The sequence below is a fragment of the Taeniopygia guttata genome, chromosome 4, assembly GCF_048771995.1.
Source record: "Taeniopygia guttata chromosome 4, bTaeGut7.mat, whole genome shotgun sequence".
In the NCBI taxonomy this organism is placed as follows: domain Eukaryota; kingdom Metazoa; phylum Chordata; class Aves; order Passeriformes; family Estrildidae; genus Taeniopygia; species Taeniopygia guttata.
In genome coordinates, this window is record NC_133028.1 from 6,697,845 (window position 1) to 6,716,904 (window position 19,060).

Below are 19,060 nucleotides of genomic sequence, written 5' to 3' on the forward strand. Positions count from 1 at the left end.
TAGAAAAGTTACTTAAGAGAAGACAGACACCAAATTATCAAAAACACTTGAAGTGTATGTCATTTCAGAGTCTACAAAATTCAGGATGAGACTTCCGTGAAATGAGATGCACAATACTTCTCTGTACTTTCTTTAAAAACTGGTCATGACATGAGCATTCAGTATTGGACAAAAATGGTATGCAATGCTCTCTACAAATTCTAGGCCAACTTCAACATCTGTCAGCCTAAATCAGAATATGCTCCACACAAACTAAACAGTCAGAGGGGTCCCAATTTCATGGGTTTCACATCCCCTTTACTACCCAGACTGCTTCACCCAAACTCCTACCCAAAGCAAGAACTATTATCTAACACTTTAATTAATCCTTGCTTTGATCATGAAGGATAACAAATAAGAAGATAAATGCTTACTTAAGATACTTTCCACTGCAGAGTTTATTACAGGCATTTAATTTCAGATGGTATTACTCAGTTTTAACATGTTTTCCTTTGTTTGTTTCTCTGATTAACACACTGTGCCTTCTCCAAAGGTCAACACATTTCTCTGCCTTCACTCAAAAACTTCCTGTGATAAACTGGCCCCAGTTTCACAACTGCTGTAGAATAAAGTGACCAATGCTCAGTGGTCCCATGGAACTCAGTGTGATCCTTTTCAGATCTAGATGTCTGTTTGAAAAGACATGTCACCATATAATAACCACTGAATGAACCCAGCCATACAACAGAAGACGATATTCAAGGCAGGGTGACAGACCTCCGGTCTCTTTGGTTTCATTTTAAGCTTCTTAATTTTTTAGGAGTTTTAAATCCCAAATCCTGATTTTATGTAGTGATGGATTTGCAAAATCCCTAAACTCTCAAATCAAGAAGTGTGTTGTATTGTCAGTTTTCTGCCATGAACGTGCATGACTGTGGAACATGTTCAGTAAGTTCTTCAGTGCTAAAGTTCAAGAGCAGTAGGTACCAACTACTTCTCAGAAGACAAGCAACAATTTTACTGCAAAAGAGTGCGACTGTCATTGTTCCCAACACATAAACCCACTATATACACACATATATATAAAGAACAGCCAAATCAACTAGTCTGTCTTAGGGTTTCTTTCCTCTACATTGCTTCCATTCCTATGTCTCTGTGTTTTACTTCTGGCTGTTACCTACGCTAAAGTTGGAGTCAAACTTTTTCATTAAGTATCTGGCTTTTATTATGAAATTTTTCAATAATGGGGTGGTTATTACACCCAGATTTTGAAATTATTTTATTATTTTTCATAGTAGCTAGAACCTTAGGGAGAAGTTAGTACTAATTCCAAGAAACATTATTTTTCCCAATAATGCAAATGCCGTAAATGAGCTCCATCCTTGAAGTGCTCTGCGAGCATCGGGACTGAGCACAGGGGGGAGCCATTTAGTCATAATCTTGAAATCGAATCAAAGGAACTCTACAACAGTGAAAGGCAGAATTGCTACCTGGAAATACTCATGTAAAGGAAGAAGCTATTACAAGACACAGAGAAAGTGCTTTTACATCAATGCCACTTCATTAAATCTGAGCGATACTAAGAAGAGCAAATTATTTCCACAATGTAATGTTACTGAGCCAAAAAGACAGAAAAAGCAACAATACATAAACAACCAGCTAGTTCCTAATCAATTATAGACCTGCTTGATCTTACAGCAGAGAAAAGAAAGATTTCTATCAAATGAGAATCTACTTATTTACAGAAATAAATGCTATACAGAGTTGGCAACTAGCACTGGTGTGGAGGGCACCCACAGAGATTATTACCTGCTTTATGGTGAAGTCATTAATAAGATGATGATTGTGTTCATTCAAGTTGCAGTGCAGGGTAACACAGTCACTGTGGAACAGCAGGTCCTGCAAAGTGCTCACCCGCTGCAGTCCCAGAGCACGCTCCATGCCATCCGAGAGGTACGGGTCATAGAAAATCACACTGAAGCCAAAGGCTTTGGCACGAAGAGCTACTGCTTGCCCAACACGCCCTAGAACAAGATAAACACGCCGTGAGAGCAGATGTGAAGCAGCTGGTGGGTGTAAGGTGGCCTCCTCCTGCCCAATGGGAAGGCTTGGATCAAACTGTAACGTTTTGTGCAGCAACTGGAAGGGCAGAAAAGGGAGGTGGGCTCCCATCCCACTCGAAATCATCACTGGGATCAGAAATGGTACATCTGGACTGTTCCACACTGCCTTGAAACAGAACAGGAGGTTTGCACCTTTTGTCACCAGATATGTGAAATGCCAGAAGATGTCACGTAATCTGCAATAATCTGTGTAATGCAAGGCTTGCCTGCTGGGCCAGTTTATGGCAAAACACCACTGCCTGTGAACACATCCTGCCAAGGGCTTATCCTTACCCATGTCAAACCAGCTGGCTTTAATAAAAAGCTATAAAACTAATCCTCAAAAATGGATGCAGTAACAGATAATTTGTTTAATCTGAAGCACAACCATTCTCAATACATGGAATCTTCTTTCTGTCATCTTCATTTTGAGAAACATCTTTCCAGCACTAAAATGCCTACAAGAATCCTGTCATCTAAAGCTTTAAAATAAATTTTATTCAGCTACCTGATTGAAAAATAAACACAGTACCTAGTGTTTATTTTTAATATGGCACCTAGTTAAGAGGAGCGCTGTCCCATTTGGAATTGACACTGAACTTGGCTTTTTTGCTCCACTCTCCTTACTCTCATATTTCAGAGCTGTGCCCAGAAGTGCTCCATGGGCATGACTCCATACCACATGTACCAGGAGGCATGTACTTCCCTTTGACACACTACCAGCAAAACAGAGAGGAAAAATCCTCTGAGTACATCTAATGAGTTACAGGCGTTTTGAAGATTGAGAACTAACACACTTTTCAAGTTAGAAGTTTACAGATCAGATATTCACATTAGAGTACTACAAATATCGGATAAAGATGTTTCAAAAGCATCACCTGACACACTATAATAACAATGCCTAATTAAAAAAAAAAAAAACCAAGAAAAAGTCAACAAGTTTTCCTTTGAATGTCTACGTTTGTTAAAAAAAGCATCAAATCAACTTAGGGAAATCCCCATCTATTTCCAATTGTGCTTGAAGGGATTTCCCTGTGCTTTTCAGTTTCTCTTTGAATAAACTTCAGAAGCCACAGGAAGAAAGGTTTTTGCTGATCACTTAATGTGAACACAGCAATTCTGCAATGCTTAGTGACAGATGTGCTTCGAATATTAAACAGTGTATCAACCTGACAAGGCCTATCTGCTTTTCTTTGGGGACACCAGGTTAGAATACTACTCAAAATCTTTCATTTCAACACTTTGCATGTATGTTATTTGTTTGCTTTCCAAGCTGTTTTTATAAATTTGAATTAGAAAATTTTCAACACAAACACTGTATTGTTTCCAAATTTTGGCATGTTCACAGCTCAAGGAATCAGTCACACAGCTGTAAATATTTTTCTTTTTCAACAAAGCATATAACTGTTACTCCAGCTCCATTCGGTTTCACATGCAACAGTTCTGTCATCTGTTCTTTTTTTCACACTTTTTACAACACTAATACCTGAGGGGATTCACAACAGCAAAATCTTTTACAACAGCCTCTCCAATTAAAGCTACACTTCATTCACCCCCACCCAGGCTAATAAACCAAAGCCTTCTTCAATGGGCACAGAAGTTTCCTTCAGAAACACTAGGGAATCACATCTCTGTTTCTAACCATAACTACCCTATTACAAATATTTTATGGGCTAAAACTCTTCTGCAAATGACAATTTGTATTTAGTCTTAGCCATTAAACAAGTGCACACAGCTGGACACAAAGAATTTGGCAATTTCTTTTTAAATTACCATCTGACATAAAGAACAGCCACAAAACTATGACCTTCTTTTTTCCTTTCCTGAAAACCTTCTATTATTTAAGACTCTCCTGGGCATAAGGGGTGGTTCAAAACCTACCTCAATACACTGAGGACAATACAGCACACAAAGCATCACACCTTTGGGACAACTCTATGTTAAGAGCATATCAAATTGTTATGAATATTCATGGTGCTTCCAGGGATGGCAAAATCTTAAGCTCAAAATCTTAAACTGATTTATTAGTTGTCAGTGTGAGAAGAATGCAGAAAATGAATGTTGCATACAATTGCAAAAATAGCAGAAAGCAACAAAAGCATATTTCCAAGGAAATCAAAGTTCTAGCAAGGTCCATTCATAATTTCAGAAGAGAGACTTAAACATTCAAGTCTCCTGTATAGCCTCATCCATTCAACTCCCCTGCAAGTCTCCCAACTCCCCTTAACCCCGAAGTCCCAATTTATAGGTGTGTCTGACTGTGACCCTGCCATGACCTGATCTGAGTGTGACAGTACAGCAGCGGCAGGTCAAGGACTGCTCAGCCCTTGGGCGATGCACACTCATCCTATGCTAGTATTGCTAAGTTTTATAAAATTACTTTGATACCATGGAAATTATGATGATGACCTGCCTGAAAACTTCCATGGAAAGAAAGAAGTGCTTTCGCTTAGCAGCTCTTCCCAGCCTGTGCAACAGCAATTGAGAATATGGGTAATTCCTTCCTGGAGAACTCTGAAATGTGGAGAGGGCTGTTCTGTTACATTTCCTGCTGAGCACATTAAGAGAGCCAGTAGGACTGCTAAGAATAGATCATTTATTGCAGAGTAATACCACCCAACTCAAGCCTTATTTACTTATAACACAAGTTAGTAATTTGGCTGAGTGTCTAGGTAGGGCAGTGTAACTGTTGACAGCATAGAGCAGGTGAGGAAAGACAAACTGAGTGATGACATTCACTGTGATGTAGAGACAAATTTGTTTACAAGAATTTCACCTTTCTTGGGTAAGGAAATGCATTAGTCATTAGTCATCAGCATTTCTCACTGAGAAGGAAGGCAAAGGCAGTGCAACTTCACTGCTGTAAAATTATCATTAGAGCAGAACCAGGGCCAGATGTCTATTCATCCAAGTACTTACGTGCTGCTACTCATAAATATTCCTCCTTAAAAAACCCACAAACCCATACATTTCTAGATACAAGGTTATGGGCTTATTATCCATACTTGTGGTGCATCACTTCAATGTAGGACACCAGATAGTAATAAAGATTCAAAGTGACAAAGACAGCTGTTAAATGATGTGATATTATTATTTACATAAAGCTCAAAGAATCAGACACTTCACAAAGACAGAAAGAGGCATGGGCTGTGTCCTAAGGAGCTCAGGGCTAACCAAACAACACAACAATGACGGATGGGATCCAACAAGCACATGAAGGAGGCATTATGCTGTTGAGTCTCTGCTTATCTTCAAGCTCAATACAAGCAGAGGATGAGAAATGGGGTTAACTGTAAAGGAGGAACACAGAGTAATAGGATTAAGCAGGACAGACCAAGTGTCAAAGCAGGAATATGCATGAGAGGAGGGAAAGAGAGTGGGTGATGGAAAGAAGGCAAGTGAGTCACGAAACTTGGCTAGATCAGTGGATAAGGAAGTGAGTAGCTGAAACTTTGGAGACAGAGTCATTCCCTAGCACAGAGATAGGCAAGAGCTAGGGTGTTTCTCTTTGGCAAAGAGAAAAGCCCAGGAGCAGATGTTAAGGAGATCTGCTGTTAGCTGCTGCTGCAGCAGTGATAAATTTAAGCAACCCCCCGCAGAAGAGACCACAAGTTTTAAGACAAGAACAGAGAAACACAGTTGTGGTTGAGAGGAGATGATCTTAGACACATGTTAAGGACAGAAACAGAGACGCTACACAGAAACAGAGGAAAGGGCTGAGCAACAGATGATGAGAACGGTTTATTTTGTGTGTAATACATTCATTTCATAGCATCTGGGTGGATCACCACTTCTGACACTGACATGTCTAAATAATAAACTGAGGCAAAACATAAGATGTGAGGAGAGGCCACTAGTGAAGACACACAACCTAAGGACAACAGCCTTTGATTGCAAATACATGTTTGAGTCTGAATGTCAAGACAACTAACCTCTTGCAGAGATCTGTACTAGAAAAGGGATCTGTATTAGAAAAGCCTAAGTGCCTGAAGTGCTCACACAGAAATTCTGGTAGATCCTTTAAGTCTACATTTTTACTCTTCATTAACACATAGATTCGTAGGAGTTTGTTAAAACAGGTTTGACTCAAACTGTTGTGCCTATTCACAGGCATGCACAAGGAGGGAGAGTGGAAGTTTTCAAAAGTGACTTTACAATTTAGTACTCTTTGAAATTAAGAATATTCTATGGCAGGAAATAGATAGGAACAACAAAAGGCTAGAGATAATAACTGTTCAATAACTGCAACAGAAGTGCGCCCTTTTTAGTGCAACATGCACACAAAAGACTTGCTTTTTAAAACTAAAACCAAAACCTAGTATTTTGTAAAGCTTTATACATACACTGGCAATCTGGTTACCCATTTATTCCTCTTTATTTTTCAGTCATCGAGAACAAAACCAGCAAAACTCACTTAAGGAAGTCAATGATGAAAGACTTTTTCTTTCTGATCTCAAGTCTGAATTTGTTCAGTAAAAACACCAAATTGAATGACAACAGCACAGATATCTCCAGCAAATGTGCACACTGCATGTGAGCCACAGCTTAAGTTTCAAAAACCAGGTATGCATTTCCACTTTGGAAACACTGCAGGTAACTGTCTATGATTTAGGTACAGATGCTGTCACTGTGAGCACAATCTTTGTGTTTTTAAATGAGATGCATAATTACATTAGTACAGATTTCAGAAAGCAGCTTCATGACTAACTTCTTGAAAGTCATATTTTAAAGGTAATTCTTTGATTGTGAAGATGGTTCTGGTGTATTGCATGCTTATTTAAATGAGTACTATGTAAAACCAGGCTATTTTCATCTTCCAAAAGTAAGAGTTCATGGCTGGAGTTATTTGACAGCAATGTGTAACTGGAGCAGTCATTTAAATATGATGCTTTGTTGTCAAAATCGTATTACTAACTCCTGTGGATGAATAGCACAGCAATTACATCCACAGTCTATCAGATCTGTGTAAGACAAGCATATGACTGAATAATTTTTATATAGAAACTGACTTGCTTGGTTTTTTTCTCTACTTCTGTAACAGACAGTAATTAATTCATCTCTAGCAAGCCTGTCCATCTGCCGGATGTTAAAAAACATTTAGAGTCACTCAGAGAGGTAAGTAGGTGATTTTATTAGGTCTGGAAACATTTCAAAATTTCTTGCATATATTCTTCCTCTCATTAGAGTTGAAATACTATTTTAGATCCAGCTCACTCTAATGCACCCAATAACTGCTCTGCAGGATGTTACTGAAGCAAAGAATTCTTAGTAATGTAAAAAAATGGTAAAAGGAAGAAAGTCCAAACAAAACCAGATATGAAAATGGATAAGGGATAAAACATACACATGTAACTGGGCTGAAGTAGCAGGATCCTTGTCCTGGAAAAGGGAAGTGATGATGTCTCCTCTCACAAGAAGTGTGCCTGACAGTAGGCAATATGGCAAGAGAAAGACATACAGAAACTCAAAGAATTGAGAGAACATTAGCAATAAAATAATTCTTCAGAGGAAAATCATTATGTCTAAAGGGAAATCATTTGAGTTATATAATCATCAGGAAAGAATGCTTGACAAGGAGTGAACAAATGTTCCATTTTTATAGCTCAAATCTTTACCTCTTTTTTAAGCAATGGACAGCAAAGAGCATGAAAACACGTATGAAGACAACGTACCTAATCCAATGATGCCCAAGGTCTCCCCTCTGATCCGGGCAGCTCCAGAGGCCACTTCCCGAATCTGTTCCACGCTCTGTACCCTCGTGCCTTCCCGCAGGGCCTGGTGCAGCCAGGTGGTTCTCCTGTACAGGTTCAGGATGTGGCACATGGTGGAATCTGCTGTTTCTTCTACGGAGGCAGCTGGCACGTTACACACGGCGATCCCTGCAAGCAGGGGGAGAGGATGCCAGATGCCAAACAATGCTTATTTTTTCCCATTTAGCAGCAATACAGGAGCATGATGTTTAAAATCACACGTATTTCAGCATGTCTTGCACAAATACTAAGTTTCTGACTGTAATGGCAGGCAGAATACCTGACATCATAGTTGACAACTATGTGCCAACTTACCTCTCTGATTTTTTATTACTAATTATTGTGCTTTTATTTATTGCAGTCTAAGGCGTATAGTAAACAGGCTACTGAAACCAGAGGAGGAATGATAGTTTGGAACAAGTGTCTTGGTAAACATTTTACATTTCCACTGAGCTTGGCATTTTGAATAGCCAAGAGAAATCTGCCTTGCCCTCAACAGTGTGGTCAATGATCACAGTTTAGGTTTAATTGTGCGAGTTAGCTTCCCACCACTGGACACATATCCGCCCAAAAGCTATCAGTGCAAGTTAAAAAAGGATAAAATAATTTATAATGACAGCAACTCTCATAAAGCCTTCACAGGGTGACTGTTAGTAATTCAGTATAGGTAATTATGATACAGGAAAGGACAATCTGTTGTGTTGCACAGCGATTTGTAGAATTACAACAAACAACATCCCTGGGCCCCCACATTAAAGGTACCCATCTAATAGTCAATAGGAAAATGCAAAATTTGCTTCTGCATGGCATGCAAAGGCAATGCCAAGCAAGCCCATGTTCCTAAACTGAAAAGTTACCAGCTGAAATTACCGTAACATCAAGCAGCTTAAAGTGTTACAGACTTCCACAGAAAACTGTGGAAGGTGGATTACTGATTCAAGGCTCACAATAAGCCTACTTTACTTCAAAAAACAGATGAAGGAACAAGTGATTGTAATTACATGCAAGTTATATCATTCTGCTCTTTACCTTCCAGTACTCAATACACAGCAGTTAAGCAAAATGCTTGAAAAACCTTGCCTCCTTTTTGACTTTCTGTCTTCAGTCTTTCCATGTACTGCATGTTCTCTCTCTCTAATCACCAGCTCCCACAAATGTTTGTGTCTCAGTTCTGCTGACTGAGACAACAAACAGCACATAGTATAATTTCATGGTGGAGAAGAAAAAAAAAGTGTTTTGTATCCTAAAACCACCCAAGAACTGCTTTTACTGTTTAGGATTTTACATAACTAAATATTCACTAAGTCCTCAGCTAATACTAGAGTATCTTAGGAAGAAAAGAATAAACATTCTCTTCAAAACCAGCATGAATAGTAATATGACAAATATAAACTCATATTATATTTATCTATGTTTTACATTCAAACACCTTTATTCTGCTGCCCAGTCATTTTTTATAGCTTTCTCTACATCACTAAAAGTCTGCACAAGGAACTTACAGAACTATTTTTCTTTCCTCTGCTGTAGAGATAAACCTGTCTGCTGAGTCACTGCCCTTAAGACTTACAAGAAGATATACCAGCATCATTTGCTGGAATATCAATCTTGGCATCCTGCTAACATCAATGGTAGATGGAAATCCACCATTTTTAAAATGGGGAAAAAAGCTTGACTGGGAGGGAGAGGTGAAAGACTGAAAAATAACATCCCTCTAAGTACCTCACATTAATACTTGCATTTGTTTATACAAAAAAAGTATTTTTCATGGAGCAACAATGCAGGTTTTAGATGGCAATGTAAATTTAATAAATGCATCTAATAGCTGCTATCAACAAAATTATGCTTTAAAAGGAGCTTGAAGAATTATATTATGTATTTAGGAAGAGGAGTAATATACCTTCTTCCCTAATAGGTTTCCTTAGGAAACAGAGGGAACAAAAGTCAGATAAATTCTCTTCTGAACGGAAGGAATTTATTTTTCCCAATTTTTCTTCAACTCTAAAAGCAGCTCATTTTTGAAAGGCAGAGACATAGGAAACCACAAAAAGCAGCAAGAGAGAGGCAAGGAAATGAAGAGACATTTCACATGGGAAAAGACAGCACACTCTCATCTCATATCCACTGAACAATGCTCACTTCCCTTTTCCCACTGCTTTCAGTGATTTTGTGCACAGGTTCAATGCTGAAAACAGGCATTACCTGGGTTCCCACTTCACTTGCATCCAGCTACACCCATAACTTCTAAGTATTTTCTAGTCAACTAATAATGAAGTGGAGAAAAAGCATGTTTTATCCAAGAAACACATATTTTCATGCTTTGTAGGAAGAATAGAAGTGCTAATATAAAAAAATGCTTAATAGGAAAAGCTGCCAGCTCTATGAAAAATAACTCAAGAAGTTAGTATGGAAGTACAGGAATACATTGGACTCTGGTCTAAATCTACATTTCAAAAGCAAATTAAAGCCTTTCACAAAGAGAAGATCACTCTCACATTACTTCCTTAAGAATTGTATTACGTACACCAGCTCAACAAAGGGAAGACTCTTCATCAAAGTAATATTTCATTCCAGCCATTTTACCCAAACTTAATATTAAAATCAGAGATTTTACTGTAATCTTTCCACCATTTACTGGCTTTTGACAGAGTGGACAATATTTTGTACATTAAGGGATACACAAACAGGTTAGACCTTCAACTTTATAACTCAGTCTAATCACAAGACAGGAATTGAATGATGAGGAAGGTGGCCATTTAACATTTCATATGAACAAGAATTTCCCAAATCTGCTGTGTACTCTACCTGGAAGAATTACGTGGCTGCACTTAGTTTGTAACTTGGGTTACAACCCAGCATAGAGACCTGCAGAAGAGACAGCCAGCAAACCTTCAAAGATCTTCCTCTTATCAGGGATTTTCTCCACAAACTGGGATCCTGACTGGCCTGAGCCTTTGATCTGCACCTACATTTTGGCTTTTGATCTAGGATTTTACCCTAGGCAAATCTCTCCACACACACAGGTTTTCTGAGGCTCACGAGTCTGACTGTGGCACCACTTAAAGCAGGGGAACAGCCTTGCACACTTTCAGCCCTGACCTGATCTTTATAAAACTTAGCAAGGAGTGGTTAAGGCTCTGCCACCATTACAACAGGTGAGTATTTTTTTATTATTAGCTGATAAACAGAACACACTACATCAGTGGGGCTATTGCTAAAACTAAGCACTGCCACACTGAAATAAATGTTTCCAAGATCTCCCCAGAGCATAATGGGAAACATATTTGGTCTCCACAATTGTGGAAAAGAAACAAAGAAAATCTTTACTCCAGGTGGTAGGCTGACTTTTAGATTACAGGTAGGAGATAGTTTAACCTAAAGTAAGAAAAGTACAGATCAGATGGTTCCTTTTCTTACAGTCAAACATCAAGCACCATCTCTTCATATTTCCAGTAGCTGAATTTATCCTGAAGAAGCAACAACTGATTCTCCTCTAAAATCATTATTTCTATTTTATGGACTGGTTTTGTACTAAATCTCATGCAGCATAAATAAGTCTCAGACAGTTGATAATGATCTAACTTTTTATTCAAACAGAAGTAGTATGCCCAGTAATGGAATTATATTTTGTAATTAGATTACAGCAGTAGTAGTTAAAATATACAATTGGGGTAAAAAAGAAAGAGATGAAAAATTATGGCCTTACTCCTTGGGTTTATATTGAGCAGGCAGATTGTCATCCTGCCACAAAGCTGTTAATATTATCACTTAATTAACTAATGCTAGTATCTCCATAATGAGTTTTATACTCTGATGGGAAAATTATACAGCTTACATACGATGCTAGTATAAAAATACACAGAAAACATTAATACAAAGATTTAGATACTATCAGATTTCTGGAGGCAAGTATAAGATGCAAAATAAAGTCTGTAATAGCCATACCTAAATCTCCAGCAGATTTGATGTCAATATTATCAAAACCACTGCCAATTCGGACAATTATTCGAAGTGCTTTAAATTTCTCCAGGTCTTCTCGAGTTAAAGTTATAGTGTGATACATCAGTGCACCCACTGCTTCATTTAGTACCTATAAACAAAATAGAAGAAAAAACAGTTGGTTTTTTTTGCTTTCACAGAATTTCAGCTTAAACTCATTCATATTCTCAAGTATAAAAGACAGTAAAAGCATTAAATAGAGATTCAGGGGGTTTTTTTTAAAGGTTATTTTTCCAAATATCTCCCAGCCTCTTGGTAAGTCTTTTTCATCTGAAGTCTCCATTCTAGCATGATGGAGAAGCAGCTTCAAAAGAACTACGTGATCTGTACTTGTATTCTTAATAAGAGGGAAAGCTCTCCTCATTCCCCAGGAAATGCTCTGCAATACTGACCCTAGGTACAAGTGCCACTGGACTGCAACTTCACACACAGAAGCAGCACAGCACAGGAGCAAACACTCCCCACAAACAGTGAGTATTTTATGCTTAGGCAGCTGATATTCAGCTTTGAATAGAGCAGCAGAGCAGCATCTCTTCACCACACAGTGGTACAGGCATTCACTGCCCTATTAAACCACTGGATACCTGAACAGAAAACATTCAGTGATGACACACCCCTTCGACAACAGAGACTGAAACTGGTCACGTCACACATAAGAACAAAAGTGTTTGCCCCTCAGTTTACTGGCACTGCAAATAAGCTCTCACTGATGGAAACTGGATGTCACAGAAATTGGTATTAGCTAAGATGCCAAACTTGACATTATCCAGTAAAATCCAAAGCCTCTGAGAAATAAGAAATTGCATGAAAGCAAAAATGCTGCAGGAAAACCCCAAAACTTGTGAGAGCACCAAAAAAGCTGAAATAAAAGATAGTCAGAAGCCCCTAACAAATTAAATAATGAAATAAATGCATCCAACCTACACAAGAGCACTTAAGAAGGGGTGTGGAGGAAGGAGAGGGAGAAGAGGTGTGGAGAAGGAAGCCAGACATGCCCAGCAGTTTTGACTTCTGCTACCAAACAGTGACACTGCACCCCACACAGCTGATAGGAATTTATTTTTCAGACAGCAGAGTATTTTCCTCTTTATCTACAAAATGCACGATTTTACTTCTTCAAAACACTTCCCTGTGCTTGTACCTTCAATGCATTAGCTAATATCCTAATTGGTCTACAAGACACAAAACATACACAAACCATTTCGGTAGCTAAGCCAGCTGTAATGATTTCAAGAGATTCCTATGACACACTTCACATAGAAGTGCTGCAGAGGCTCTAAATTTCTTATTGAGACTTTTGGGTATGGTGTACTGATTCTGTCATCTGAATTATTTCTGCTCATATGAGCATTTCCTAGTGTAATGCAAGGTCAGTAAAAATAATCAACATACATAATTTTTAAAAAACTATTACAGCAGAGTCTTGCACACAGAACATTACAATTGCTGGAATCCAGGATCTGCAACAGTGTTTAAAAATGCATAAAGAAAAAAATTAAAATAAAATCAAACTCCATAAAAAAGGAAAGAAAAACACTTATTACTGAATACTTCACAACATTATTTATGCTATTTCAACATGTGTTTCTGGACTGAGAACTTCAGTTCTAACTCAGATAAAGACCAGATTCCTTTGAGCAGAATTTGCATTTACTAGTAAGAACTGCAAAAAAAAAAATTTACAAATTACACATCCTTCAAGAACGCAGCTACAACATAATTCAAAGACCAGCTGTAGGCTCAGATCTTATAAAATGATTACACACACACACAGAAAACTCATTGATTTTAATGGTGCACACAAGTCCTTTGAGGATTACAAGCAGCAGCTCCCAATCAGAAAAACTGCACTCACCAGAATGTGTTACCTTGAGCTGTTACATAGGGCTAATAAAAACACAACACAGTTTTTGGGTTTATTTCTCCAGTGACATTACAGCTGGCATGGACCAAGCCTGAGGTATCCTACACAAGAAACAGTCCCTCTTAGGATCTGAAAGTACACCTAAAATGCCCTTAGGTTATTTCTGCTCCCACCAGAGGCTGAAATAAAATTGTTCAAGGATCTCCCAGCCTCAGTTATGTGGAAATTTCTTCAAATTCAGTTGCTTCAAGCCTCAAGGTCAAGTTATGATATCCTGGCTGTCTCCAAAAAGCCATCTCCCCTATTCTGTGTTGTATTTATTTTCCCCCCACCCCTCCCAAGGGTTGTTCCGGATGCCTGTGCTGCAGGAGAAATATCATCTGTGTAGCTATCAGATAAGCAAAAATTGAAGAAGCTTAGAAGTTGCAAGGACACACCCCTAAGGCTCTGTGAGCCTCCTCTCCCCGACTGGAAAAGGCCCATGGTGGGTGTGTTTTGGGGGTACAGAGCTGCCACTGCTTTAAGGACTTCATCCAGCAGGGTTAAAGCACAGCTGAACTGGCTCAGACATTTGTGTTTTAATATCAGAGTGATTCACTTTGGGAAGCAGATTTTCATTTCATAATCATGCATATTTTATCACCTCAGCCAGTCAAGACTGGCATTTGGACTCTAAGAGCACTGGTGTGCACCCATTATGGCACATTTTTTGGGCCCATTTAGGTTATGGCTTGGCACTAGGAGGAGACAGAAAAGTACTGGAAAGCTTGGGAATGTGTTCAATAAAAGGGAAAATATTTCCTAGCTATAGCTTAATGCTGACACTAGCCATTTCCACAGGCAGTTATTTACACATCACATGGGATATGGAATAAGCAAATGCAAGTGACAAATCTTTTAGAATTCCTTTTTAGTAACTGAGCCTCTCCTAGGATTATGGGCTAGTTAGCAAGGAAATCCACTGCTAAAAATGTAATACCCTGCAAGTGTATTTTATCACATTTATTTGATAATTTAATTATGTTACTGCTTTTTGCTACTGGACATGTGATTGAAATATGCCAAAAAGGCATAAAATAATAGCAGAAAATATAAAGTTAAAAACATTCAGCACTGGAGAATGTTAATAATGCCATTAGATTTTAAAAAACAGTGAAAAGTTTCTGTATTTTGGAATTATTTGCATGATTTATATTCTCAGTCATTACATATATTAAATGCACACAAGGAAGTTTGATAATGAGTAAAATACCACACATGCAACTAGCATCAAGCAAAAATATCAACAATTCCAGAAAATGAAATTATCTTTAGAAAAAAAATAACTGTGCATAGGAGTAATTCACTGATGATTTAACAGAAGAGATGGATGCATTGAGAAAATCAGGGAGAATATGTGACTTTTACAATAATTTTCCATAATGAACCTTATTTTTAACAAATTCAAGAACAACTTTATTACAAGGAGATCAAACTTGAGAGTGAGATAGCAGGCAAGGCAGAAATTCTAGACCAGCCTGAGTATGTGGCAGTCAGACCATGCTCTTTGATGGTTTCTTGCAAGGAAAGGCAATGGAAAAACCTGACAGAAAATGAGCAGAGTCAGCTGTGTTCCCCATTCCTGCTCCCATCACACTGCAACTGTGCCCTCTGGGAAGAGAGGATTCGAGGCAAAAGCTGAAACATGGGACATGAGTTGGGTTCCTTCTGTCACCAAATTATTATGGAGCTCACCTGCCTGATTTCTATGCCAGCTGCAGCTGGAGCTCACTGTTGAAAGTCTTTGTCATTCCCTATTCCACGAGCTGACAGCTTTTCCCATCACTGCAGCTTGGACAGGTCTTTCTGCTGTTCTTCAACCTCAAAATGACTGCTCTGCTTTCACAACATGCCAGGTCACCAAGGCTCTTAGGGAACAGATGACAGTACTAGGAGACATTTCTATATCTATTTAACAAATCCTGAGTACTGATTACCTATTTAGAAGATTGAAATCCTTCTAAATGTTTTCCCATCTATATTTTTTCCCTTCTTTCAGTACCACACTATTTTAGCCATCATGCCAAACATCACACAGTCACCACTGTGACACACACATCTCATTATCTGGGGGAGAACTCTGAGCATCTTGCTTACTTTTACAAAAACATGTATCATAACATGCTAAGAGCTAAACAGCAAGGCCTTCTCTTCTTGGAGCATCTCCAGACACTTCTAGATTTGACTATGAGAGGCTGGTCCCAGACACTCATGGATCAAATCCAGAGCATAGAAACATAACACATTACAAGAAATGCCAAACTACTTCAATGCAGAGACAAAAAAAAAAAATTACAAGCTGAATATGACAAAGTTTCCATCTTAAAGACAAAAATCATCACTAGAATGTACTGTATTTAATCCAGTTCTAGAAACTACAACGTGTTGCATTTCTTGGGCTTGAAATTTCACGTGTCATCTCTAAAAAAATGTTTCAGTATCACCAACAGACTTGAAATATTTTGCACATTTGGGTGGAACAAATGTACTTCACCAAAACGGCGTAGGCCTTGCCTCATTTAACTTGCAAAAAGCAGCTGCAGGTTGAATTTGTAACCAATAGTCTGTCACATGGGGAAGGTTGCAGAGACTCAGAGCTGCTCTCAAAGCCTCCCTACAACACTGCAAAGGATCATGTGAAACCAGCACCATTAAAGCTAAAAGGAAAAGCCAGAGTGCTCAAGTGGTATTTAGTGGCTCTCCAAAGCTCTGTTATATCGTGTTGCTTTTTACAAGTTCTTGCTTCTCTTTACAAGCTCTCAGCTCCCTCTTAGGTTCCTATGATCCATGTGCTGTCAGTAACCCACTTATTTCATATAAACTTTACTCAGCCAGGATACTCTCTAGTGAGAACCCTAAACATTAATACTTGAGTTTATACTGTCCATAAATAAAAGTATAAATATTTTACACAAACATAAACAAAACTTACTTGCAGGCTCCTGAAAACATACTTTCTAAAAGCCTATATATCCATACACTATATAAACTACATATATACACATGTGGCATATAATATATATGATAGTATATTTCTAGTCTTCTAGAAATTAACATTAAATTAACATTAAAAACATATACATACAAATACATGCACACAACTGCACAAATAACCTGTATAGTCCACACACAACTTCCTTTTAAATACTAAATTGAAGCCAGTCTTTCCAAGCTAGGATTTACTGACCATGACATGCAGCTTTAATGACAGAAGTCAATTTGAGAATATAGACTCTGAAAATGTTTTTATTGAGTAAAAGGCTTCAATGAAAAATCTTTAACAGGAATTCTGTGTGTTAGTATGTCTGTTAATAGGGCTGAATTTTGTCTATTCATAAGGCTGAATTCAGGTCAAGTCTATCAGACACCAGAATGGACAGAACATCTCTACCAAGGGATATTATGGAGTTATGGAAGTCACTAGTGACAGCTCAACACAGTTTTTTCCCCAAGTCTTTCTTTCAGAAGGAGTCTGATCCAAAGCTCATTCAGTTTCAGGACATTTACAAGGTTTTGGATCAGCTCCGACAACTTACTCCCAAACAGAGGTTATTGTTTAGAACAAAGCTGCTTCCTTTCAATCTGTGTTCTTTGAGAATTTAAATCTGATGGAAAACTAAAATGCTTCAACTGCATCATGAATATAAACAGCACTGATGGTGTAAACACAAGCTTTACTACTAAACAAAGAATTGGAAGCTTAAAAAATTATCTCACTTAACCACTGCTGTAACAGGGGCAAAACCAAAGAGCTGAACAACAGCACCATCCTGAACTTGTTTGTATCAGTCTCAAAACATTTGTCACTTTTCAGCTCCTCTTTGAAATGGTCTTTGATAAAACTGCCATTGCTAGAATTGCTTGTACATTTAGCTCCTGTGTAAAAGCGTGACTGAAAAATTTCAAGTTTTGTTGAACAGGAAGTTCAGGTTTACATTTTTTTTAACCTAAAACTACAAATAAGGAAATGCAGTATCTTTTAGAAAATTGTTTCATGTTGGGCTCAGAAAATAGAGTCAAAGGATCTCACACATTCTACCCCAATCTCTGCTAAGGCTGGGACACAGGTTTACCCAAAAGACTCTGTTTCCACCTCCATCCAAGGACTACTCATTGCTTTCATCATTGTTCTGGTCAACTGGGTAAAAGCTTGAAGCTGTAAACCCAGACAACCACAGTCAATTACTTTTTTCTTCTACCTGATTTGCAACAAGATGTAGCAAAGTACATAATTACAGAAAAAAGAGAATGAAAAAACATACTCAGCCTCAAACTCTTGACTTCTTTCCAGCCTTTACATTTTGTTTTAAAGGCTATTCCTAATCAGTTGTGCTTCCTGTCTTTTCATCTGGCTTTGCAAGAATCCCTATTTTCTCCCTCCTTGGTTGAGATGCCTATTACCAGCTCTTGCACATTGTTTACATTTATCCATCTCGATCTACACAGCACTTCCATGTTACAGAACACACAGCAAAGGTCAGGAAGCCCAAAAACCAAAGAACATGAACTCGAAAACCTCTTGGGCAACACAAAGACCTGAAGGGTGTGCTTGAGTCTGTTATGCCTTTAAAGGTACAGAAGTGGAAAAGAGCAGCAATATTGCAGGAATCAGAGTGCTGGGTAGGCTGCCAAGGAGCCAGGAAAAGCAGCAAACTGTGAATGGCACTGAAATGAAGAGGGATTGGGAAAAGAGGAAAACAGACAATAGAGCATGAGATAGTGAAAAAAGAAAGTTGACCTGGAAAGAGGATGGAAGCAAGCTAAGTGTTTTTAAATCATTTTTTCGGATGAACAACTGTATTTTTGGCAGAACAAATCAAAACACTGTGTACACTGGGAAGCAGTCTTAGATAGTTACTGAGGAAACTTATTTATATATCATTAATTGTAAAATAAAAGCCAATTTAACCACAGCAAGTAACTTTTATAGACAGTAATGCAATCTCCAGTAAGACATTTGAACACTGAAATCTTAAAATATTTTTACAGAAGTTTTCGGATAGGATGCAATGAACAAAACTCCCAGTTATGCCATGATAAGTTTGGCAAATGCAATGCTCAACTTCACACAGCTACATGCAACATCTACAATAAAACAGAACTTAGGGGTTAAGAGATAAAAACATCTATTGCAGCCTTGCAGACAGGCTCAAAAAGAAACAAAACTGCTTTTTCTAGGGAGAATGGGAAACAAGGAGACAAACCAAAATCCCGTCACACCTTACACGAGTAAATTTCTGAAGAAGCGTAACAAATGACCCTAACTACAAAGTTATTTCCAAACATTGGGTCACTCTCAGTAAATGTCAGTATTCATTTAAGCACTGGCA

The 19,060-nt window shown here is 38.2% G+C and overlaps 1 protein-coding gene across 17 annotated transcripts in view; it reads right to left on the reverse strand.

Annotated features, from left to right (window-relative positions):
• CTBP1 (C-terminal binding protein 1) overlaps positions 1–19,060 on the reverse strand; it is a 232,622-nt gene that overhangs the window by 14,832 nt on the left and 198,730 nt on the right. For all 17 annotated transcript variants that reach the window (XM_030270527.4, XM_072927913.1, XM_072927909.1 and 14 more), the window contains 3 exons: positions 11,774–11,918; positions 7,754–7,960; positions 1,789–2,003 (listed from right to left, as the gene is read on the reverse strand). In XM_030270527.4, the coding sequence (XP_030126387.1) occupies positions 1,789–2,003; positions 7,754–7,960; positions 11,774–11,918 (567 nt within the window). The remainder of the gene's footprint in view (positions 1–1,788; positions 2,004–7,753; positions 7,961–11,773; positions 11,919–19,060) is intronic.